Below are 25,290 nucleotides of genomic sequence, written 5' to 3'. Positions count from 1 at the left end.
TAACCTGCTTGCTCATGTGGCTCTGCCGAAGCAGGGAGAGAAATGCTGCAGAGTGGAGCAAGCGGTGGTGCACCCACGGTCCCTCTCCCAGTCCTGCTGGACCCCAGGGATGAACCTGTCCTCTCCCACTCCAGGCAGCAGCTAGGAGCCAAGAAATTCACCTGGCTGCAGAGGCACCAGGCATGGCTGCACCCTGCCAGCACCTCCAGCCTCGGCAGAGCCCCACCTCACCCATGCACGCAGGGATCTGCCCTCTCCCTTCCCGGCTTCCCTGCACATTGTGACTCGGTGGCCACAGCTGGAGCCAGCCAGCCACTGCCCTTCACCACGCACAAGAAACCACCGTGATGCCGAACGAGAGGCTGCCGGGGACCGGAGTGCTGCGCTGCGGCTGGACCTGGGGGATGGAAGGTGACTTGTACATCATTTTGCCTGAATTATTCGTTGTTAATGGCCTGTTATCAGAGCCCCTGTGCTCCGGCCGGTGCTGCTGGTGACAGGGATCCTGGATGGCTGCTGCTGAGGGCTGCAATAAGAGGAGCTGTGCTGGTGAACAGAGCTTATAAAGCAACGGCTGCCAGAGGAATCAGTCCTTTCTACCTAATCAGGGAGCAGGCAAAGTCTGGAGCAGCTGCCCTCATGCTGCACAATGGGGAGTAAGGCAGCAATTTTCCAACTGTTTATGAGATTTCTTCTGCTACTCTTTAGCCTCCACAGGGGTCTAATATGCATTACACGGCAAACTGATCTGTAGGGGGATTTCATCCCTGAGCACACACATACACCTCAGCTGGGCTGCTCTTGCCAGCCCATGGCACATCAAGAGCAGTGCCAGAGCTGCCCCATGGGACCCCAGTGCCTCCCCCAAAAGGTGACCCCCAAACAGGGGGGCTGCTTGCTCAGGGCAGGAACCCCACAGCCACTGGGCCAAGGGCCAGCACTGGAGCTGCTGGCTGGGAAGGGTTTGGGTGCAGGACTGCACTGCCAAGGGGTCCCCATCAGCTTTTGGAAGCACATTCCCTCCCTCTCCTAGGGAGAAGCATGGATCATTGCCTTCTCCCTTGCAAAGCACCAGATACAAGACTTGCAAAAAGCCCCAGTGCTCCAGAAAGGAGCTACAGCTCCTGCCACAAACCAGAGATGTTAGAGCAGGTGGTCCTTTACTTCATGTGTATGTTGATTTTTCACTGAAAAGCTCCGCTAGTGTCTTTCCTGCCTTACAGTGGTTTGGAGCAGCCCTACAGCATCCATCCTGCCTACCAGCGAAGAACCTGCCCACGCACCTGGCACAGGGGCCACAAGGAGAGACAGGGACATGGCACCAGCTGCGAGGCCAGGGAAAGCTGCCCCAGCTTCTCAAATGGGAGCTGAGAGCACTTCTGCTACATGGGCTCAGGAGCATCCTCTGTTGTTAAACGCCGGTCCCTGTTGGCACCAGTATATCTGGCTCCTTCTACCAAACCAGTCAGTCACTCACAGCAGAAACCAGTCTGACCAGCTCAGAAACCCGGGCTGATGTGTATTTTATAATCAACAAGTAAAATATATGTTCCGCCTGGTTTTGCATACGTTTCCAGTTTAGATTCTCCCATTCACAGCATATCGGCAGACAGATGGTCCCAGAGCCCAGCAGTCCCAAAACCTGTCAGCACTGGCCCACTGGCAGGTCAAAAGCATTTATTCTGAAAATCTGTGGTTAATTTCTGCTTACAGGAAGCCTGAATTAAAGGCACTCTCAAGACGAGGGGGGTGGGAGCTTGCTTGGTGATGGTCAGCACATAGCAAACATCTCATCACTCTGAGATGCTGGTGGGACTCCTGTCCTCACTCAGGGGGGCTCACAGGATGCTGCTGCTGCACATCTGTGCTGGTAAGACCCTGACAACATGGGTTACAGTATAAAAAAAATTAACTCCTACTGTGAGTGTCACAGCCAAGTGCTCAACAGTGGGTCTGGCCTGCTAGCCACCTTTCCCTGCATTTCATACGGCCCCTCTTTACCCATCCTGCCCAAAGCCCCTGCAGCCCCAGACCCCCCACCTGCCCCTCTCACAGCACCATCCACTCCCACTGCAAGGACAGGTTGGAAAGGAAGAGATTTGCTGCAAAGGGGAAATACTGCTGCCACTTCATGGGTACCCAAACAAGCAAAAGCCAAGGGAAGGGCGGTGAGGGCACAGCCCCCAGCCCCATGGCACCCCACCACCGGCATGGCACGGCAGCAGGGCTGTCAGCCAGCGCTGCAGCAGAAGAGATCAAGACAAGCACAGGCTCTGCACCAGGCAAGGACAGGAGGAGACATGGGCTGGCAGCTCCCAGGGGTCTCCCTGCTCCCAGTGGGGGCTGCTAGCCCACATTGCCCCCACACAGCTGGCAGTGAGATCCTGCTGCCCACCATCTCCCTGAGTATCGCTGGGGCTTCCTCCTGCACTTGGCCAGCAGTCTTTTCCAACAACAAAGATGCTCAGGCCCTCAGCAGTGAGGGGCAGCAGCAGGCAGCAGCAGGCAGCTGGAGGTGTTTCAGCCCCTGGCCAGAGCCTCCTCAGAAATAGGGAGGGAGGGGACACCTCATCCCACCCACGTCGCCCCATCTCTCCACATCCTAGCTTTGCTTTCATTGCTTCTCTGGAAAAGGATTTCTAAACTCCTCTTTTTATTAAGAGTTTCTTTTTCATCTAATTTTGTGCCAGAAGCATTTGAAGATAAGTTAAAAAGCGTTAAGCAAAACCAGCAGTGAAATAATTTGTGGGACTCTAAAGAATGCCGAGGCAGGCACTGCAGAGCAGCCAGCACCGTGTCCTCGTCACCGTCTTTTATTTTTGTTTGTGGTTCTGCTGTCACAACATAACCTTTGCAAGATCCCATCCACCTGAAGTGAAGTGTAATCTAATTAGTCCAATTTGGATTGCTTCTATTTGAATAATTTAGTGTACACCTGCAGTATTCATCAATCATTATTATTTTTAATTAAGTAATTAACTCGAAGGTTTTCAGAAAGTTTGAAGTGACGAAATTTCCACCATTGAAGTCTCAAGTGAGTCGGGGTGAGGGGCTCTTTCTGTGCTCACAAACACTGCTGTTACCAGTAATTAGTGTGAGCAACCACAAGTGCTGATGATTTCCTGAAGAATTTACTACTTTAATGGCAAACCAGGAATCATGCGCCTGCTGTACAACAGGCCTAATTAGCGCTTATCCAGTTGAGTTTTCACCCGAAGCTCCTCCATCACCCAACCTCACCTCTAAGGACTGGCTCCCTTTGATGATAATTGTTGTTACACTTAGTCTAAGCCATTAGCTTTTAAAGAAAAGAGCAGCTCTGAAAGCCCCAGGAGCAAGCGGTGCTGGGGCTGAGGGCGGAGACATCAGAGGGTTTGGCTGGGACCCTGCTGGGAGCTGTAGGTTTGCCTGGGTGGGAGCGTGGCATTCTCAGCTGGAGGCACAAACAGCTCCCACTTGGCTTCTCAAGTTCACTGAAAGCACCACCAAAATCCTTAAAGCTTGCAAATGAAAAAAAAAAACCAACCTCATAGAGATCAGGCTGCAATGTGCTACAGCATACCGGATGGAGTGGCGATAACAGGGCAGCATTAATATGAAGGAGATCTCACGTCATAAGAACCAGAAAAAAAAGGTTATTTACACTGTGACTCTCAACTTTCTTTTTTTTAAAAAAAAAAAAAGTGCAAAGAATATCTTCCCACCTATACTTCAGTTTTCAGTAAAAATAGTGAATTATTATGGTGACAAATATCACAGCTTCATTAAAGATACCTGATTTGAAGACAGTGCCTGCAAGACCCCATGGAGTGCCCCGGCAGTGGGGGCTGGGTAGGGTTAGCAGCGTGTCTGTCAGTGCAGACGGCTGGAAGAGACCCAACAAGTCCAGTTGACTCACTGGCATGTGCCTCTGCCAGCTGGGGCTTCATCCCAGCAGGATCAGCCCCTGCTTTTCCCTGGGTATCCCAGCTTGGTGCCCCAGCACAGCCCACACGGATGGGAGGCACCCAGCGTGCAGGGCAGGAGGGACCTTGGGGCTCCTGCTCATGGCTGAGCTCCCATCCCAGAGCTCCCATCCCAGGCTCCAGCAGCTGCTTGATTCCTCCCATGAAATGTAAGCTGTGCAGCTAGTTCAGTCAGCAGCAGCACAGCCGCAGGTACCCCCTTACAGAAACAGGAGCTCCTTTAAGCTTTTTAGTTATTCTTAACACCTACTGGAAGAATTACTGTCTAAAAGGTGGAATTAGTGGATTAATCCACCCTGGCTTGTTAGTAGATCACATCTCCCCCCCTTTGCTGCAGCACACACACAGGTGAGGAGAAGATGCTCTGCCAGAAGTTCTGTGAGAACAGCCCTGTAAAGGCAAAGCATGGGACAGGGTCCTCATGCAGTGTCCCTGTCCCTGTCCAGGGCTCTTAGTGATGGCTGCAGACACCCAAAGCAGCCAAGACAAGGCCTCTTGCAAACACCTCCTTGTCTCCCCGATGCTTATGATAGACCATCTACCCCCTCTCAAGTATCATCTCCAGAGCACCAAAGCCAGGAGCTGAGCCCAGCACCCATCATCATCCTGCCCTAACAGCAGCCTCAGGAGGGAAATCCCAGCCGGTGGCTGATCCCACCGCAGTGACGGCAGCTCATCGTTCTCCACACCTCTGCCCCACGCCTGGTCCCAGCCCCTGCTCCATCCTTCCCTGCACCACAGCAGGCAGCTTCACCAGGGGACAAGCATGAGCATATGTGCATACACAATAAGCAAAGAGAGCTGGGCTTGGTTTTAAGCTCCCCAGAGTTGGCTCTGAGTTGGAAATCCATCTTTCACTTCTGTTATGACTCAGTTTCTGCTGTGGTCCAAGGAGACCAGGCGGCTGGGTCTAGCCTGTCAAGCTCTGAGTGTCAGCACAGCAGCTGAGAAATGAGGAGTTGTGGCAGGCTGGGATCCAGATTTTATTGGAAGAGGAGCTATAGCTCCACGGAACAAATCCAGTACATGCAACCAGAGCAAAGACAGAGACAACCAGGGCCAAGTACTACCCCCACCGTTAGAAAACATGCCACCCTTGCTGCAATGGCACCGGGCTTGGAAAGTGTTCAAAACCTATTCTTCTTAAAAAATTCATAAGGCAGAGCCATCTGCCTGTCAGCCAGCTCTCCAGCTCCCATCCCTGCTTCTTGCTGGATTTTCCCTGCTTCCTGTGAATGGCATGAGTCTGCCTCCCAACTGCCCAAAGCCAGGTCAAAAATGAGAGAGGGATTGAAATAGCTGTCCTGAGCCTGCCTGAGAGTGTGGGGATGATGGGACAGGGTTTTCAAGTGCCTCAACCACTGATAAACATGAGCTGTGAGAATGAAATACCTTATATACAGGCACGGGATTTCTAACCTAAACTGTACAATGAATTTGTCCCTTCAACGCATCTCTTAAACCCTGACAGTGCATGGAAAGTCCACAGCCTCGCAACTGTTTATTTAAATAATATTTTTAAAAAATTGTTAGGTGCAGACGATGACTTAAGTAATGTTAAGTGAATAATTCATGCAGTATTTATAATTGATGGGGGATTTATCAGGAGCAGAGCCGTAAGTAGCTTTCTATTAACTATTGATGCTCTCTGCCAGCCTGTCGACAAGCATGGCTGGGCTCTGCAATCACAGTTCTCTCGTGATGTTTTATTTAAGTGCTGTTAAGAGTACACAGTCTAGGGGAACACCTCTGTTCCTGGGGAACACCACAGCAACCCCCGGCTCCCAATGTGTTCGTGCCATGGTGGGATCATGGAGCCAGGTTCCCGCAGAACAATCGGCCTGACCAGCCGCCACATGCCAGCAGGGAGAACCTTGGAGCTGGTGTGATGTGTCTGGGGGCTTCACCTGCTTTAGTGCTTGCCTGGCTCCTTCCTCCTGTCCCACTGCAGCAGATGCCAGACAACCCCCAAATGTCTGAGTGTCTGGATAAACCTAGATGCCTCAGTATTGCCTTATGAGTTTGTCTGTTTATGGGGTTTTATATCTTATTGTAGGGAGATGCCCCTAAAGGTCCTTTCAGACTTTGCAACTTCATTGGTGAGAACAGAAGCATGCTAAGATGACCAAGTATCTTGCTACACCCATCATTCATATCCCCACATGAAACATTCAAAAAGCATCTAAAAATACGTGCACAAATACAAAAATACAGTTAAAAGAACCCACCCGTATCCTAACAGACAGCCCATCTGTGTTCCAAAACATCACACTTCTAACAAAGCTGTAATTAACGCACATTTATCATAGCAACTGAAGCTGTGTCTCACTCGGCACTCACAGGGAAAGCAGCAGGACCAGCCCCGGGGTGGGCTGCTGCAAACCCAGCGGGCAGCCCTGCAGCCCAGGGAGCTGCCTGGCATGCAGCGTGCACCCGGCACAGCCTCTCATTTGAAAATCTTACAACTCTGAAGAGCATCGGTGGCTACATGACTCTGACCTACATGGGAGACTCGTTTTGTGCCCAGGGGAGGGTGTCCCGGCAGCCAGAGCTGTGTGCGAGCACGTAGGATTCAGGCTGGAAGAGCAAGGACAAAGCCTGTTCATGGTGCAGGCAGGGGATGTGGAATAATTCACACTAAAACACCATTCCCTTCAGAAAGGCTGGCAGCCTCAGGGCGAAATAAATGCTGAAATCTCCTTGATTGTTAAATAAAAGATTATTGATAAAATAACTGCTTCTAATGTGGCTCTGCTGCCAGCAGAAATGTAATATCTTTCAATTACTGCTTGAAAGCAAGGCTTTCCTTTTGTTTACTGGAAAAATACAACATGAAAAGAGATGCTTGTAAAGGACTGTAAAATGAAGGTGAATCTATTTTTGCCGTACTCCAAATCCAGTTGGGGCTTTGCGCGCGCAGAGCAGGTTAGCTGCTTGTTGGCACCATCTGACACACTGCCGTGCCACAAGGGGGTTATTTGGCAAGGCCAGGAGCACCGCAAGGAGCTGCCGCTTTGGGCTGAGCCCTGGCACACCGAGCCACATGACTGGCTTTCGGCACGTGGCGGGCTGGCAGGAGGATGGGGTGTTTCCCCCATGCACAGCTGAGGTTCTGTCCGACATGAGGAAAACCAGCACAAGGAGGTGGAGGAACGACCTGAGCAACTTGCCATTTCCTAGAGCTGAGCAGGCAAAGCGCTCTCCTTGCTGGAACAAAACGCAGAACAGAGGGACTACCCAGTCTGCCAGCCTAGCCACAGAGAATTGAGGCAAGGTGCCTCAGTAACAGCTTCAGTTCAATGGTTTGGGGCTGCAGAGGGATGCAAAGCAATTCACTGCCCCTGCAAGAGCTCCCCAGCTCCACTCCCCAAAGCCAACCCTGACGCCCTGGCATTAGCAGAGCCCAGAGCAGCTGCAGGCGAGCAGCCTGGGGAGGGGAGCAGCTAACAGCAAATTGGCCATCTCCACCTCCAAGCACAGAGCAGACAAAGCATCACTTTCCTAGGACCATCAGGCCAATCTGCAGGTTACGGAGGGGTAACCTGCAGCAGCCGCAAAGCCCCCTCATGGCCCTGAGACCACGCAAGCCCATGGGGACAGCACCCCCTTACCAGCTCAACGCGCCGGCGGCTGGACTCCAGCTCCCTCTGCACCAGCTCATCCATGTCAGCCTTCATCTCCTCCATCCTCCTCTGGTAGTACCTGGTGCTCTCCTTCTCCCGCGCCTCTGACTCTGCCGCCTTCTCCAGCTCCTCGCCCATCTTTATGATGCTGTCTCTCAAGCGCAACACCAGCACCTGGGGAGGAAGGTGCAAGGTGAAGCAAGCGAGATGGAGATGAGGAGTCATGAAGCTCTCCACAAGCATCAAGCAATGCGGAGAGCACTGCCTCCCCAACCCACACCACAGAGCCAGTCGCTGTAATTATCATTATCAAACATTGCTCTGAGACCTTACAAGTGGCAGCAGCTGCCTGCAGTGGGTGTGGACCCCAGTGACCCCGTTCCGTCCCTGTGCCCCACAACAGGCGATGCCACCCCCAGGCCACAGCGCATCCCCCTGGGCTCCCCCCAGGACAGCTGCTGCTTTGCAGACACAAAAGCATTTTCCTTCACCCCTGGGCTGGGCTTGTTCAGGCAGCATGACTTAGAGAAAAGCGACAGTAAAAACATATTCCAGGGCACCAGCAGATGTGCTGATTAATGACAACAGTGAAATACTGCGATTGAGGTCCTGACTTCTGGACGATGCCAGAGCAGAGGGATGCTGTCAGAAAGGTGCTGTGATGGATGCGCTGTGCAGTCAGCACACACCATGCGCTGTGCCCAGGCACAGGGACTGTATATTCCTCCAGGTGTTTATAGCACTAGGCTCACTGTCGGCTTTCAATAAAGCATGTATAGGTAACAGCAGCGGCATGAACTATATGGCCTCTCCTGTCCCTCTCGACCCCTTCCTGGGTCCTTCTTCCCCCAAAGCTGAGGCAGTGGCATTGCTACACCCAGCTTTTTGCAAGCAAGCTGCATCTCCCCAGGGCTCTGCATCCCCTCTGCCAGCAATGAGAGGTGGTACCTCAAAGCGCTTCATCTGCACAGCCTGGAAGTCCAACTGGCTCTCCAGGTCGCGGATGCGGGCTTCCTGACGGCTGACGATGGAGCGCTCAGCTGGGCACTGCTCCAGGCGCTCCAGTCTTGCCTGCGCTGCCTGCAGCTAGGAGAGGACAGGCTGCATTAGCACCCCTCCAGCCCCTGACTCATGCAAACACCTCCTGGTCCCTTTCCGAGATCCCCCGCCAGGCCCTCGCCTTGGTGTGGCAGCACCGAGGACCCCGCACGGCCCCTGAGGCACTATGGAGAAGCATTGCCTTTGGCTTCCTGAAGGATTCGCTGCTGTTAATAGTGCACAGTAAATGCAAGACACAAACGTGTATTTTTGAATGAAAAATGTGCTGGCAAGACGACACGTGTCTGAGCCTCTTTTGGTTTTTCTCTTCTCACAAACTCTTTGAGGACAGCAGGCATAAAAACTCACAGTTTAGCCCTGCGTGGAAAGCTTCCTGCATTGGGTTGTTTCTTCAGCTGTTACACTGAGATCTCCAAAGCAAACTGCCCTTTTAGTGATCCTGCTACAAGTTTGATTCAGATTTTGTATTTGACCTAGAACTACGGGAATCTGCCTTCTTTTATCTCGGCCTATCTCTAAAGCACCACCCTCTCTGCCTCAGAGGGAGCGAGTCCTGCTTCTGATTCCTGGGCAGCTTAGCTACGCTCCAATAAAGCACTTAAGTTAATGGGATTACTCATGTGTTTAAAATTAAATCCACACACTCCAGGAGGGTCGGTGCACCCGCAGAGGCAAGGCAGTGCAGCACCCATTGGCACCTGCCCTGGGGTCAGCCCCATCCCAGCCACGGCACCAGCAGCTTGGGAAGGAAGGAGGGGAAGGGGGGCTCTCCATCCCAAGAGCCTTGCCAGGGAAAGCTTTCTCCAGGCCAAGGTCATGGCTGGCAGAGCCCCACCCCCACCCGTGGGGCCGGGGCTGCAGGCGTGCAGCGGGCAGACAGTGTCTTCTGCATTGTGCTGCTCTCAAGGGTGTCAGGGAGAGGAGAGGGACCTGACCGTGTTACAGAGGAGAAATGACTGTGCAGCACCAGGGTGAGACTTAGGGTCTGATTTCAGACAAGAACACAGCATCTGCGGCTAGCACCGACAGCACACCCGGCACAGGTGTCAGAGGTGGTTCTTGCTCCTCAGCTCTGGGTGCTACGGGCTGGAGAGAAATTACCTTCTCCTGAAGGCTCTGCTTTTCTTTCTTCACATCTTCCACTTGCATCTGCAGCTCCTGGATCTGAGCGATATCTGTTGCCGACTGTGGAAAGAGAAAGCACAGCGGTGGGAGCAGACCCGGGGCTCAGAGCAGAGGGCACACATCATGAGGAGTGTGGTGTTGAAGGCTGGCTCGTGCCTGCACCTCCTACCACCCAAACAGCAAGCAGCTCCTGCACTGGACTGAAGGAGCTAAATTCTCCTGACTCAATGCAGCTTTCTTCATTTTTGAAACAAGTATTTGCAGATCAGGACAGAAACCATGTAGTCAAGGTAATTTCTGTTCTTGGGGTCCTTTCAGATATAGACTCCTGGCTCCATAACACCACTGCAAGGGGCACCAGACTGTGAATTGTCAGTCTCACCAGCCTACTCCTGCTTCACCAGGAGCCCTGAAGTCCCACAGCTCCAGGTACAATCCTTTGGGAGAGCCTGCCTTAGTCTGGATATTGCACAGAAAGCCCCAGAGCTGTCTGTCAGCAGTTTTTAAGCTCTGCATGAGAAAACAGTGAAAGACAGACTAGAAAAGGATCCAGATGGAAAGCTACAGGATTTCCCAACTATTGAAACTAAAGCCAAGACACCTCTTGAAAGAAGATTAAAAACTACAGGTGACAGGAGCCGGAGCAGTGAGCCATCCCTTCCTCTCCTCACAGCATCTGCTTCCTGGGGTCCCCACCCTGGGTATACCGATGGGGGCTGCCACTTGCTCTCAGCCAGGCTACAGGGTTTTCCAAGCACCCTCCCAGGGAGGGGGATGCTGCCCAACCTCCACAGCCCTGGCTCCTACCTGGGCTATCAAAGCCTTGTGCTTTGCCATGAGCTCGTTCAGGTCTTCCTGGTCCTCATCGATGCGTTTTAGGAGGTCAGATCTCTCATGCTGCAGCTGGTACAGCTGCTCGTCCACCTGTGGGAGGACCCTCAGGGTTGGTGGCTCATGCATCCCATGGAGGACCCACCACACACACACCCTGGACCGTGGCACCCTCTGGGCCATGCTGCTGCCAGCATCCAGCCCCGTTGCTGGCACCAGGAGAGGCAAAGGGAGCTACTGCATATCGCAGAGGGGGACTACGGGATGCGGCACATTTGTAATCGTTTTAGCTATCCATAAAACCACCCCGGGGGCTGTTCCAAAGAGATTGGGTGGTCTAGTAAATATACTTGATGATTTACTAAAAAAGCTGATTATTGCTGTCAAACACAGGGAGGTAGGACTGCACTGCTGCCCTTCGGCCTCCCCTGCCCTGGCTGCATCTCCACAAACGCACCAGGGTCTTGCTTTTGCTGAGGGTCTCCAGCTCTGCGTGCAAGTTCTCCAGTTCCAGGGCGGCTGTCTGCTGGGACTTCTGGGCCTCTGCGCACTTTGCTTCACTCTCTTCCAACTGGGAAAAATTGGGGGAGATGATAATTAAAGGAGCACAAACCATGTGCGGATTATGCTGTTCCCCTTGCAGCACAGCCACGTCTATTTACACTTCACTCCCAGAGCATTTTCCCCTGCTAACGCACATGGAAACTCGACCTTTTAAAATCTGTGCTGCTTTTCAGCCCGTCTGCTCCTGGTTTACAGCGAACACTTTTCCTTTCCCAGCCGGTGAGGCAGGGCTTCTTTAGCAGCTCCTGGCACACCTAACTGTGGATCCTACCACCCCTGACTGTCCTGCTGAGTGCTGAAGTAAGAGCCCCGAACCACACATCCTCCCTCTGCCTTGGCACTGCTGAGTGAGGTAGAGCTGGGATCATTAATTTGCAAAATTATGTGAATTACATGTAATTCCTGATTAGAGCAATTCATGATTCGGAGTTTGCAAATGGGCTTTTCATGTGGCATAAATTGCATTTGCAAATACACATAAAATATCACATTTATAAATGTTAATTTGCTCTCAGTTTTTATAGCTCAACCATTAAGACTACAAAGATCTTAAATGGGCTGCAAACATCTGGAAGATGCAGCAGCATCCCAAAAACTGACACTGCCTGGAGGGAGGAGTTCATGTAGGCTGTACCTGAACATCCAGTTCCTTCTCACTTGGGTTTCTCTTCTTCAAGAAAAACAAAACTTACCCCCTCCACTTGCTGCTTATTTCCCATGCCCAGTCCTGGTTTCCCTGCAGAGGATGCAGAGCTCCTGGGGGCAGTGAGAGCTGCTGCACACCATGACAAGAATCTGAGCATTTTAGACTATTTTCTCAGGGTTTACTTGTCTTTTTTTAACTCTCTCCCTCAAAAAGGGGGGGATTATAAGGTACTATAACTGGAACAATCCTCAGCTCATTTTTCTCAACTGTTTGGAGTGATTGAGACCTACTTGGAAAAGCTGAGCAAGTAATTTGCTTCCTCAGGCCTAATCTGCAGAGGAAATGGAAGTTGTTTTTCCCTTGAAGTCAATGATTCCAAGGAACGATTGGGAAAAAATAACTCTGAACATCTCTGGGTCTCCAGCTACAGTGCCAGCCAGAAGCTGCTCAGGGAAATACAAAGCTCTGGCACAGAGACATGTAGCAGTTCAGATCCTGAAAAAACATTATTTAAAATGATGTGCCTGTGCCCAAACTCAGCCTGTGTTGATGGATTGTCTAGTCAGTCTATTCATACATCTGCAGAGCCACTCTCACAGCGACACATGCAGTGTTCCCTTTCCTTCCTCCAGCTGAAAAATAGCCTTTGGCTTTTGCATAAAGCTCAGACAGCCATTGCTGGAACGACCCAAGGAATAGCTGCTGGGAGGTGTTAAAGATGCCAGTCGGACTGCCTGCTGGTTTTATGGCCCAGAGCTTTTCCACCTGCCCAGCTTTGGGCTCCTCCAGAAGCAACGCTGTCCACAACCAGCGCCTGGGACTGGTCTTTCCCTTGCCACAATTACACTAAAACTCCAGAGAGTTTAATCAGAGAGAAATGCATCTCCAGGACCTCTTGTTAAATACCAGCTTCCATTTCACTTCATGTAATGGAATTTTCCCATTTGGGAAGAATAAATTGAAATTCCCTGCAAAAATGCATAATGTATGAGCTTCTGAAAAATATTAGTTTGCGGCGCTACACCATCTGTTAAATACCTGCATAAAATGGATGCTTCAGCCTTATTAAGAAACAATGCTATACTTCTAGCCATATGGATTTTGATTAACGGAAATGTAACATTTTAGCAAAGTTTTTATTCTTGTGGAGGTTTGTGGGCTGGTGGTAGGATGTATTGGCTTTTGAGAAAGGCGTCATGAATGCCATTAGAAATTGTTTAAATTTAAGGCATGGAATAATCATGAGGCATTTTTAATGCATGATGAGTCTCAGTGCTGGTGGCATAGCAAAACCTCAATATCCCCAATATTAAGGCTTTCTGTTTGCCTCCAAAGATGAGGCAGCCAGGCAGAGGCTACCCACCGAGATAGCTGCGAGGGGGCCGGACCGCATGGCACTGCGGCCACAGGCAAGAGCAAGCAACCTCCTGCACGAGCCTGCCTCGCTGCGGGGACCAGGCTGCTCAGGGAACAAAGCGTTATTCCCCTCACAATGTGGGGCTGGACACCACAGGGACAGCCATGCTCGCCAGGCAAAGCGAGCATCCCAGCATCGCTGCTTGGTCCTTTGGATCAGCATGCGGAAGGGGTCCCTCAGCATCAGCCCACTGCAGCAAGCTCCAGCACTGAGCATGGGGCTCTGCCCTATTAAGAGCACTGGGGGCTGGGAAAGAGCAAGGCAGGGGCTGTGCATCATCACCAGCCCCACAGCAGGATGCGGGAAATACTTGAGGGATTAGTTAAGTGTAACATTACAGCATTAGCTCAATAATATTTAAAAGGGAATGCACAAGTGCTAAAAATGGCCATTCCCACTGCCTGCCCCAGCCATGGCCATCTACTGCCCTGGCTGGCCAGGTCAGTGGCACAGGCATGGACGTGGGTACAGGCATGGGCACAGACACTCAGCTGGCCATGTCAGGCCAACCTCACCTTCCCCTTCTCCCTCGGCACAGGTGGGAACAGCTGCTGCTCACAGATGTTATTTATGCAGAACTATTATCTCAATTATATATGTATGTTGCTGGAATCACTCATGCCTCCCAATTAGTTTGTTTCCAGGGGAAATGTACAGTACAGATTAATTACCGAGCAGTTTCAGAGGACTGGCATCGTTAGGTCAGTCCTGGTCCTTGGCATTGTGGGATCCATGTGCACAGCCATCCTGGGGATGGACAGTCCCATGCCACCCCTATCCTGTGGCAGGGCACCCCACGGGACCCTGAACTCACCCTGGGACTGAAGCCATCCCCAGCCTGGTGGGCACTCGCCAGGTAGCTCAGTGCCAGCTGTGAACCCAGGGTGTCTGAGGTTAAACTACAGCAAATCCGCTGCCATCCCTGCTCCTGCCTTACAGCATCCCTATGGCAACGCCTCCCGAACCTGGAGCTGCTAGAGCTCCTTATCAGACAGATAGAAAATGCACTGAACAGAAGGTAATTAACAGGGCTGGGGGGGGGGGGGGGGGGAAGCAAAAAAAAAATACTTAACCACTGTTGGCTTAATTACAGAGAACTGCTCCTTACAAAGAGACCCTCATCAGAGCAAGAGGCATGTCTCGCCCTGGCCTTGGCAGAGGGATGCTCAGACAGCACGGGGCCACTGCTCATCCCGCACACAGTTAAAAGCAGGACATCTGTAAATATTTCTTGCAGCTTCCCCTCCGCCAAGACAAAGGGTGATGTTCCAAGGGGCAGGGAGACACCCGCTTGCCTGAAGGTACCTACTTGCTTGTGCAGCCGCTCCAGCTCCTGGGCGCTGGCACTGGGCTCCCCAGGGGCTGCCAGCAGCAGCTGCACGTCAGCGAGCAGGGCACGTGTCCGCCGCAGATCCCGCCGCAGCCGCTTCTCCACGTCGAAATCGCGATGGCCGATCTGGGGAGGGGAGAAGGGGTGTCCTGAACCCTGCTGCCCTGCTTCACCCCACAAAACCTCTGTTGGACCATTCCCTCCCACCCCAGGTCATTCCCCACACAATTTGGGAATAGGGAAAAATTTTGGTAGTGCTGAAGTCACGATGCAAGAAGATAGTAAATATCTATGTATAAATATTACTGTTGTCCTTCTATCAAATGAAAATAATTAAACAGTTAAATGAAAGGAAGAAAATAAATTTTGTAAAGGTTAAAACTAGCAGATTCCACTGAAACACCACATTTTTCCCCACCAGAAAGCTGTTCCTCTGAAAACATTTGCCTCCCCCCCTCATCTCCATCAGCCTCGTGCCTGCCAAGCAACCACCCTTGTGCCCAGAGGGACAGCCCAGCCACACAGCTGGGGACACAGGCAGGCACTGTGGGTCCCCACAACCAGAGCAACTCGTCCTTGCAGCCACTGGGCACTGTCACCCCTCTGGGAGACACCCCTGGCTGATGGGTAGGGCCAGAGAGCGGCAGACCCAGAAGATGTGCGTGCAGCGTCTGTGCTGAAAGCTGGCACAGAAAATGCAAAAGCCATTCCTTGAAAGAAAAAAAGCCAGAAAAAAAAAAAAACAACAAACCTTTGGGGAAAAGAATGACAAAGGCAGGGGAAAGTCAGCCCAAAGAGGAAAGGGAAAACCATGCGAAACACTGATGAGGAGAGCTTCATTAGGAGTTATTTACACATCTCTAATGCAAAGCATCTGGAGTCCCTGTCAGCTGTGGAGGGATGTAACCGATGCTGCTGCCTTCGGTGCAGGAGGCAGCAGTCTCTCATGCATGAATCCCCAGCAGCGCTGGCAGAAAGTAACTGCTGGGTGAGTTTTGGAGGCTTGTCCCTGGGCAGTGTGGTGTCACCACATCACTCTGAAGCCTATTAAACAAGGCTAGTAAGGAAGCACCTTAAAAAAAACCCGTCTACACTCCCTCCTCAAGCTGACAGCAACCATGGTTACAAGGATAAAAGAATTAGAAACCCACCAAATAAACAGGGACATGGCTACAGTACTTGATTTCAGACTAATTGAAGTTTAAGAGCATTTTCCATTTAGTCTATTTTCCATGGCTCTTCTTGTTTCAAATCCATTCTCCTATTTTCTGCTCACTGGCTAAAATTAATTGTGCAGGTTTGACCTTGTAACCTGGTTTAGAGCTGGCTGGCATTTGCTGAACCAGAAATCGTTGGCATCTCCATTTCCTTAGTTAGTTTTCTGGCTTGGCTTTTTTTTTTTTTTTTTCTTCTTTTTAATAAACTGCTCTGAAGCACACTGTCCACTGTAAATCAGATGGCATTTAGAACAACACTGCAGCGGAGTAGATTTGCTGTTATCCCTGCCATCCCTACAGACTGTATCTTGGATGCCGTTCAGCATCATTTTCCCTAGCTCAGGGTCTGTCCGCCGCCACAGAGGATGCGTTTTGTGTTGTAGCTGGAAGCAGCAGGTATATGGCAGCAGCCACACCTGCCTCCCACCACTGCAGCCCAGTGCTTTTTCAGTTACAAAGCTGGGATTTCATTTCAAAGCTGCTTTCAAGGCTCTGGTTGTGCCTCACATACACTACAGCAATGCCTGGATGCGCTGTTCCATCTCGCCTGCCCCTCACAGGCACGACTGCCCTTGGTGAGGGCCAGGGGCTGCACGGGCAGCGTCTGGGAACAGTCCCAGGAAGGAGAAGGTGCCTTTCCTCAAGAGCCCCACCGGCTTTGCTCTGTGCACTCCTGCTTCCTTCTTATCCATCTCAGTTCTCCTCCACCAAACAAGAGGGACATGTTGGACTGAGAGAGAGTTATAATAATATGCTGCTTTTATACAGCCAGATTTATTCTGACAGTTCCCAAAATATTTTGTAAGCCAAGAGCCAGGGAGATGTTATGGATAAGCCTCGTCAGACCATTTTGTGTCTACTTGAAATATGCCCACCATTTCAGTGTTGCAAAGCTCCCACATTCATCCCGTTTAATGAACACATGCAATTGCTAGGGCTGGTGAAATGGTGAAATCCAGCCGGCTTGTGCCAATGGCCAGAGGATGCGCTGCTTAATTACTGTAACTCCAGGTCATCAGCTCCTCCTCTCCTGTGCGTGCAGTGGGGGTTGCAATGCAATGGGGGCCATGCAAAAGGCACTTGGGAGGCATCAGCACAAGCCCAGCCTGGCTGAGCTGTGGTGAGCCCTGGGGTGCAGCGGCAATAAGATGGCAACTCTGAAGTGCTGGGCTGATGCCATCCTTGGCCCTGGCAGCCCCATGGCCCCAGGGAAGGGTCAGGTGGGACCTCGCTTGGTCACCAGAGCTCCTTCAGCAGGAGCTGGTGCATGAGACGGCCTCTGGGCCTGACTCCTCTGCAATGCTAAGTGATTCCCAAGCCGATAAATGCTGTTCAATGAGGCTGCATTCAGCCCCTCGCCTTCTAATTTAACAGGGAGCAGCTGTGTGTGCTTTTCCCATTACATGCACTTCAATCACTGCCACAGACACATTATAGAGTGAAAAAGGATTTGTTCAACAAATGTATCTGTGATAGCATTCCTCTGCAAAGAGCAGAATCTGATAAACTGCTTTTCTGGGCAGTTGGAGCTGCTCCAGCATCAGTCCTGGTTAGTTTGACTCTCATGAAAATACCAGCAAAAAGCAGATGACTCCCCCTGCTTAGATAATTCTCCTGTACAAAAGCGAACAGTTCCCTTCCGTGGGTCCTTAGTGGGACCAGCTGTCTCCTATATGGTGCCTGCAGCCCCAAAGCATTCCTGGCACCCAGTGCCTGCTGCAGCACACTGCTGCTCTGACGGGGTAGGGGGTGGTGGGGTGTGTCTGGAAAAGATGAGGGACAGAGGACATCAAAGCCAGCTGCATGTGCATGAGCAACCACGCTGTCGTCCTGCCCACACACACACACATTCACACTCCCTTTTTTTCCGGCAGCGTTTTGAGCCAGGGCATGGCCAGCGAAGCAGTTTGGCTGGCCAGGAGGTAGCAGCAAGGAGAGTGGAGCTGGCCCCGGGGCAGGCGTCATCCTCTTACCTGCTCACACAGGGTGGCGATGAGCCCTTCCAGGTCCTGCTTCTCATGCAGCACCATCTGCTTCTCCTCGTACTCCTGTTCCAGCTGCATCTCCAGCTGCCGGAGCTATGCATGAAAGACAACCCCAGCCAGGCTCAGAGCCCAGCCACCCCTGCCAAAGCCCTATGCCCCGGCAGGGCACAGCCACCACTGCAGCGAGACCCGGGCAGTCCCTGGGAGAGGGTGTGCACCAAAGCCCCCCATCACCACAGCCTGGAGCACCTCCCACGCCCCAGGCAAAGCAGCTGCTCCTGGCCAGGAGGAGCAAGGGGAAGCAGTCCAGGAACCTAAATGACTTTTGGGGACACAATGGGCTATTTGAGCCACTCTGCCTGTGAGGCATACTCAGATGTCCCCAGAACCTGTCCCTGCAGCTCTGGAGCAGTAACACAGGGCCTTCAGCTGAGCTAGAAGAGGAGTCACCTCTAATCCCTTCAGGTTTCCTCAAGGCATTCTGTGACCATGAACCAGGCAAGCAGCACACTATTTGGTCCACCTCCCCATCAGTAGAGGTGACAGTGGCCTCGCTAGTAGAGCATGCCGTAAAGGCAGGATTTGCACTGCTGCTGGGAGCAAAAGGAGCCTGAGAGCCAGCACTGAGTGCAGGAGCCTGCATCCCTCTGCCTCTGCTCAAGCACCATTGTCCTGCAACACTGCAGCAATGACAAGTGTTTGCAGGAGGGACCCAGACCCGGGGCAGCACCACAGAGCTCTGCCGTGTAGCTGTGAGACACCCAGCAAGTCCAGCTGTGGTGGTGATGGTGGAAATGTGTTAATGAAACAAGCAGCCTACTCCACAGCCTGCTCCTCCCCTTGCAAGCAGCAGCACGGCTGTGGCTGCAAGAGCAGGCATGCCAGGCTGCAACCCTGGCACAGCACCCTGGAGACCTCTCTGCCCCAGCTGCCTCCTGCACCCCCAGCCGCTGCTAAGAGTTTAAAAAGAGAATGTGAGCAGGCTGCTACATATCGATTGCTCTCCAAAGCATCTTGGCCATTTACTCATTTGGAAAAGAATGCTCAGGCCATGCGGGGTGAAGGAGAGAAAGGATGACTGACAGCATGTTGACTGAGAGCACCTGCAAGGCACGGCATCTCCTTCAGTGATGCTTGCACTACCTTGCTCTCTGCAGAGGGCAATTAGACAGAGAGGTGCAGAAGGGCAGGGAAGATCCCAGGAAGAAGCCCTGAGCAACGCGTCCTTGCAACCAGCCCAGAGCTTCAGCAAAAATGGGCCAGCAGAGAGGGGAAGAGAGCAGTCCTGAGCTGTTGCTGCCCCATCCAGCAGAAGGGCAGCACCGTGGGAAGGCAGTGTGGTGGGAAATGGTGGTGTTTGCATGGTGGCAGCCCTCCTTGGCATGCACAGCTTTACCACTCAGGGTACGACTATGTGCTGACAGGAACACAAGGAGCAGAGATTGCCTCATTTGCTTTCCCACTTGTCCTGCCTTCCTGAAATAGCATATGCAAAGCCTCACTGACTGCTTCATTAAGCCTCAGCAATGTTAATTCACTATCAACAGCCAGGTATGCCCCAGGCCTAATGGGAATTGGCTGCTACCACACAGCCCTGCATCCCTGTATCAAACACCCCGGAGATTTTGAAGAAATTGGAATTCATGTTTGCATGCCACCAATCTCAGGGCCTTGTTGAAATGTTATTTTCCATTCAGTATCACCAAACACGAAGCCTGGGATGGCTGGACTTGATGTCCTTGGCATAATGCTGGCGTTACCAGGAGCAGCATGCCTGTATGCTGCATTGCACATGGCTCTTGTGCACCACCCCTGACAGCCCCTCCAGCGTGGCAGGGACTCATGCCTGACCCAGACCCTGATTTTTCACCCTAGGGCTACAACCAGAGCTCATGCTGGGCTGGTGGTGGGAAAGCCAGTACCCACCCACCCCACCACTCCCTGGGGAGGGAGGACCCCTGGGAATGGCTCCTCTGCACTGTGGCTAGGGGAGCTTGGGGGAAGCTTCCAGCATCATCCTCCCAGCAGTCCCAACCTACCCTCCTCTGGCAGGACTGCCGCACATCCTCCAGCTCCTCGTCCTTGTCCTCCAGCTCCTTCTGGTGGATCTGCTTCATCCGCTCTATCTCCAGCTCCAGCCTCTGGTGGAGCTGAAAGACCCAAAGATGCTTACATAGCGGCTGCACACAACCCCGGGGGGATGAAGAGGGTGTTGATGTGGGTTTGGCATGCCCGTGTGGAGATAAACATCCCTGGCACACACAGCCCCCTCTGGGTGGGTGCCACGCTACCTGCTCCAGGTGATCGACGGCAGCTGTTTGCCGCTCCAGCTCTTTCCGCTGCTCTGCAGCGCTAGCCTCCAGGTCCCAGAGCTGCTTCCTGAGCGCAGGCACGGCACGGGCATCCAGGGCGCTGGGGGTGCTGAGCTCTTGCACCCGGCCGGCCAACACAGTCACACGCTGCACCAGGCTGGCCACCTCCGCCTCCTTCTGCTGCTCGGTAGGGGCAGAGCAGGAGGTCAGCAGCCAAGCCCCAAACTCAGGAGAGGGGCTTGGCATGACACCCTGCTCTTAAAACCCAGACCGTTTCCAGCTGTGTCATCAGAAACACCCTGGAGCAGCAGCAGGCAGCGGTCAGCCCCCTCCCTGAACCAGCAGCCCCATCACCACTGTGAGCCCCGAGGAATCCTTTCCTTCTCGGGTTTGCTCACTTGCTCCTGACCTTGCCCTCCTCCTCCCATGAGCTGTCCCACCTGCTGGGTCCCAGGAGGCCCCACTGCTTGGCGTGGGTGGCAGCAACCTTGTGGCTTCCCCCCCAGACCCGGCACACCATGCCCCTGCTTGCTGGGGGGGGAGCTGGCAGGTGGCTGGTGCAGCACCATCCCACGGCAGCACAGACCTGCAGTTTCTTGAGGGCAGAGGCATGAGGAAGAGCATAAATGCAGTAAAAATGAGGGTGGGCCTAATTAGCTAAACCACAGGATGAGTATCACTTGTAAAAAGTGATAGTCTTTCTTCTGGCAGAGGATAATATTATTTAAATACATCAAGCATATCCTAGAGCTGCACTAAAAGAAATTGGAATCAAGTTGCCCGATTGCCTCTGCTATAATTGCAAAGATATTGGTTTTGCTCTGAGAGCTGCTCCCCAAACTGGGTATAATGCAACAAAGTGAGATAATTTCCTCTTACCTCTAAGCTCTGCTGAAGTTTGCCCATCTCCCATCGGATGCTGGTGTTCTCCTGTGACACTTTTTCACGGAGGCTTTTCTCAAAGGCAGACTCCCCCAGGGCCTGAGCTAACTGCAGGTCAAATCTGGAGGGGGAAAACACACGTTACCTCTCCGGAATGAGTCTGTGATGGTGGCACAGCTGCCTCCTGGCTGGGGGAGCTGTGCCAAGGCAGGCAGGGAGGCAGCCTTGGCCGGCAGCAAGACACTTCTCCTGGCACTGGACTTTCCAAGTGCTTCTGAGAAGACAAAAAAGTGTCTGCAAAGTGTTGTCGTTATTTTGTGAATCCCTAATTACTCCACACAGGTGCCAGCCACAGGAAGTGGATGGTGTGGAGCAACAGCGATGTGCACACAGGTGGTCACCGAGAGCAGAGGGCAAAACCCCACTGTAACCAGCTGCTACAGAGCCAAAACAGCCCGAAACGTGCCTGTGTGTGGGCAGCAGCCCTCTGCCCCCCCTTCCCCCCCATGGGCAGCTCCATCCCCATGGCTGGCTGGGACTCTGCTGCACTGAGGGTTTGGTTTCAGCTTAGGAAGCGTTGTTGCTTCAAAGCAATAGTCCTGGGAACTTCTCAGCACCTTCATATCTCTGGGTCAGGCCAAGCCCCAGCCCACAGTCAATGTCTCAGCTCAGGCAAGCAAGGGGCACTGTCAATGAAGTGTAAATTAAAAGAAGTTATAAAGAAAGTGATAGGCGATATCTCATGTTTTCTGTGCCTGCTTAGTCCTGGCACCTGGCATCCAATTTTTGGGCAGAAACCCTATTTCCTTCATGGGTACCAAACAGCAACAATAAGACACTGGGGGTCATTCCTTGGGCTCCTCTCCTCCACACCAGATGCCCGGTTTGCCAGCAGCGCCCCCAGCATGGACATTTCTACACAAAGGGCACAGGGAAGCCAGGAATGGCCCAGCACAAGGGTGCCCTGCACCCAGTGACACGGGAGCCAGCATGCTCTCCAAGCCCCAGGCAGCCCTCCCTGCGACGGCACTGAACGTTGCGTTGGGAGTGATTTCTCTTATGGAAGCGTGTTCCATCACACAGCAACGGGATGTAAAAATAACCTCCCAGCTTGATGCAACCTCCAGCAGTCAAAGTAGGCAAAAATAGCAACCCTTCCAGGAACTCCTCAACTGAAGGCACCCCAATCATCCCTGTTCCCCACCCTCCTGCTCCAGCAGCCCCAGCCCTTCCACACGTTCCCGCCAGCCTTACTTCTTCTGCCTCTTCTCCAGCTCATGGCTGCGGCTCTGCTGACTCTCGGAGAGCACCCGCGCATCCTCCAGCTCGCAGGCCAGCCTCCTGCACCGCCGCCGCAGCTGCTGGGACACCTTCTTGGCTGCTTCACATGCTGCCTGCACCTCGCTGAGCTGCGGGCAGAGGCAGTGGTGGGGTGGCGGAGGGACCCTATGGCATATGCACCCCACAGCTGCCCCTCTCGTGTGGGGCTCAGCCCCCCTCCAGTACCAGGGGATGCTTCACCCGGAGATCTTTCACCAAATAAGGACAAATTTAGGTGTCCTGACCCCTCACACTCCAGGCACCCTCCTGTGGGCCTGCAGCATCCCATCCCTCCTGCTGAGTAGCAAAGCTGCCCAGGGGCTGATGATTGACCCCGTTTCTCCGCAAAAAGTAACACCTGGACCAAATGAAATGGATCCCCCAAGGATTTATATTGTATTTGGGACAGAGAGACACGCAGTGTTCTCACCAGCCAGACAATGGAGTCATTAAGAAATGAGTTTAAATAAGCAAAATCTTGCATTAATGAAGCCTGTAATTCCCAACTATCTGGAAGCAAATGGGCTGTTTTGCTTTACCCAAGCTCCTAAGATTGGGCTGCTTTTATTATTTTTTAATGTACCATGAATAATATTCATTTCATAGAATCATAAAATCATGGAATGGTTTGGGTTGGAAGGGGCCGTAAAGACCATGAAGTTCCAAACGCCCCTGCCACAGGTAGGGACACCCCCGGGCTGCTCCCAGCCCCGTCCAGCCTGGCCTTGAGCCCAGCCAGGGATGGGGCACCCACAGCTGCCCTGGGCAGCCTGGGCCAACACCTCACTACCCTTGCAGTAAAGAATTTCTTCCTGATATCTCATCTAAATCTCCCCTCTTTCAGTTTAAAGCCATTTCCCCTTGGCCTATCACTGCATTTCTTTGTTGTATCCTCATGGGAAGTGACCTGAATCCCAGACACTGTGCAGGGAAGCACACTGGCTTTTCCCCTCCTCATGACAAAGCTTGGAAGCCTCCAGCTCTTCACATTAGCAGCTCTTTGCATGACAGATAGTGCAAGCACAACCCTGTCCAGTATCCAAAAGCCAGATCAGCCCCAAGACCCACCACTGAGCACCTCCCCACCCCACAGCTTCCCACCCTGTGCTCATTTGTGCTCACACTTGACCAAGGTTGAATTTTGCCACGTTCTGGTGCACAAGTGACTTTTTAAGCTTGGAGGCAGCTTTCGGGTATTCATTCTCAAACCAGCAGAAAACAGCTGGTTTCCCCGGTCAGTGAGAGCATCAGCAGCAAGTGACTGCATTTCTAAGCCTCAGCCCTGTAAAGCTTTGCCTGCCCTGGGAGAAGGGAGAGGATAACCAGCCCCACTCCACAGCGTGACCCTGGGGAGTCCCTGTCCCCCATCCCACGGCCAGGGCTGGCAGCACTTGCCTTTTGCTCTAGCCCCGTCCGGGTGCCCAGCTCAGACTCCAGCCGCTCCTCCAGCTGCACCAGCCGCTTGCGCAGGAAAGCAATTTCCGTCTGCGCGCAGTCAAAACGCACTTGCCACTCGTCCTCTGTGAACAGAGAGAGAACCGGGGGCACTGGTGGGTGCTCAGGCCTGACCAGCCCAAGCAGCCATGCCGGGGCTGGGTGGGGAAATGCACAATGGCACCACAGCCCCTGTATGGCATGAACGCCAGCGCTGAGCTCGTAGGGTGCAGCTCTGCTTTGTGCACCCAGGGCTGCCCCAGCTCACACAGCACATGTACCCCCGCCTTAGACAAAGCGTGCACGCTCATCTCATCCCATCCCATCTTGTCCTGTCCTATCCCACCCCACTTGTGTCTCAGCAGCCTCCTCATCACTCCAAAACATGTTTCAAACACACCCTGTGCTGCCAGGGGTGCCAGGCAGTGCCAGCAGCGCCCTTAAGCAGAATGCCTGCCTGCATCCCCAGCCCTGTGCAAGAGCTGGACAAGTAATGCAGAATGATGGGGTGCCAAAAACACTCTGATGTGACCAGGGGCTGGGGTAGAGCAGAACTGCTTCGGCAGGGGGGGCAAACCTCTGCCCATTGCAAGAGGCTTTGCTCTCCTGCTAGGGCAGCCTTGCTGGCCCTGCAGGTCAGGCTGGGTGCCCAGAGCATGCATTGCCCCCAGAGGGATGCCCCTACCTCCTCCAGAGCCACTTATCTTCATCTCATGCAACTGAACCAGCTGCTGGGCCTCTTCCAGTTGCTTTTCCACCGACTCCAGTTTCTTCTGCACTTGGTCATGTTTGCTCTGGGGAAACCCAGGGAAGGAAAGAAGCAGATCTACCCGGCTCCAGGGCACTTGGGTCCAGCAAGGCTGTGCCAAGAGGGTGGCATTGCCACTGGCACAGCCCGATGGCTCCGGGCTCTCCTACCTGCAGCTCCTGCAGCTCACGGGTGCCCCGCTGCCTCTCTGCCCGCTCCCCATCCAGCACCTGGCAGGCGATGTCGCCCTTGTACCGCTCATCCGACAGCTCCATCGTCAGATCGATGATCTGGGGGGGGCAGCTGGGAGTCAGTCTGGGCATCACTGTGCATGCCAGCTTGGGGGGACTGGCCATCCTGCATCGACACGAGTGTTCTGACTGATCTCATTTGGCAGCCACCTGTGCTTAGGCGACGTGTAAGTACATGCCATCACTGACCAGTGTCACCAGTGGGAACTTAGACTCCCACTGGCAGTGCCCAGCAATGAGCAGCCGCTGCTGTGCACCCCTCACACAGCTGCCTGTGGCAGGGCAGCTGCCCGCTGCCTGCACTGTGCTGCCTGCAGTGAGCTGCAGGCAGGGTTCATCAGATTTCTCCATTGTTGTAGTTGATTAACATTAAATTTCATTTAAAGCAACAAGCAGATGAATGAAGGCAGGAATTATTAATCCAGAGAATGAATTCTACTTTCCGCAAAGCAGAGGTGAACACAGTCCATCCCACTCAGCCAGTGAAGTAAGAGACTGCAGATGCAGCAGGGCCAGCAGGAACACACAGGCTTCCAATGCTCCTTTTCCTCCATCTGGCAGCATTTTAAGGCACTTCACAT

General features: G+C 53.0%; 1 protein-coding gene across 1 annotated transcript in view; it reads right to left on the bottom strand.

Moving 5' to 3' along the window:
* MYO18B (myosin XVIIIB) overlaps positions 1-25,290 on the bottom strand; it is a 74,234-nt gene that overhangs the window by 16,151 nt on the left and 32,793 nt on the right. The window contains exons 24-36 of the mRNA XM_037375271.1: positions 24,629-24,748; positions 24,396-24,504; positions 23,672-23,796; positions 22,211-22,365; positions 20,954-21,077; positions 20,054-20,254; positions 19,802-19,912; positions 17,751-17,855; positions 14,540-14,686; positions 11,061-11,174; positions 9,749-9,832; positions 8,537-8,674; positions 7,577-7,762 (exon numbers count right to left, since the gene is read on the bottom strand). Coding sequence (XP_037231168.1) covers positions 7,577-7,762; positions 8,537-8,674; positions 9,749-9,832; positions 11,061-11,174; positions 14,540-14,686; positions 17,751-17,855; positions 19,802-19,912; positions 20,054-20,254; positions 20,954-21,077; positions 22,211-22,365; positions 23,672-23,796; positions 24,396-24,504; positions 24,629-24,748 — 1,719 coding nt within the window. The remainder of the gene's footprint in view (positions 1-7,576; positions 7,763-8,536; positions 8,675-9,748; positions 9,833-11,060; positions 11,175-14,539; positions 14,687-17,750; positions 17,856-19,801; positions 19,913-20,053; positions 20,255-20,953; positions 21,078-22,210; positions 22,366-23,671; positions 23,797-24,395; positions 24,505-24,628; positions 24,749-25,290) is intronic.

Source organism: Falco rusticolus, chromosome 1, assembly GCF_015220075.1.
Source record: "Falco rusticolus isolate bFalRus1 chromosome 1, bFalRus1.pri, whole genome shotgun sequence".
Classification (NCBI taxonomy): Eukaryota; Metazoa; Chordata; class Aves; order Falconiformes; family Falconidae; genus Falco; species Falco rusticolus.
This window is presented reverse-complemented; position numbering and strand designations above follow the sequence as displayed.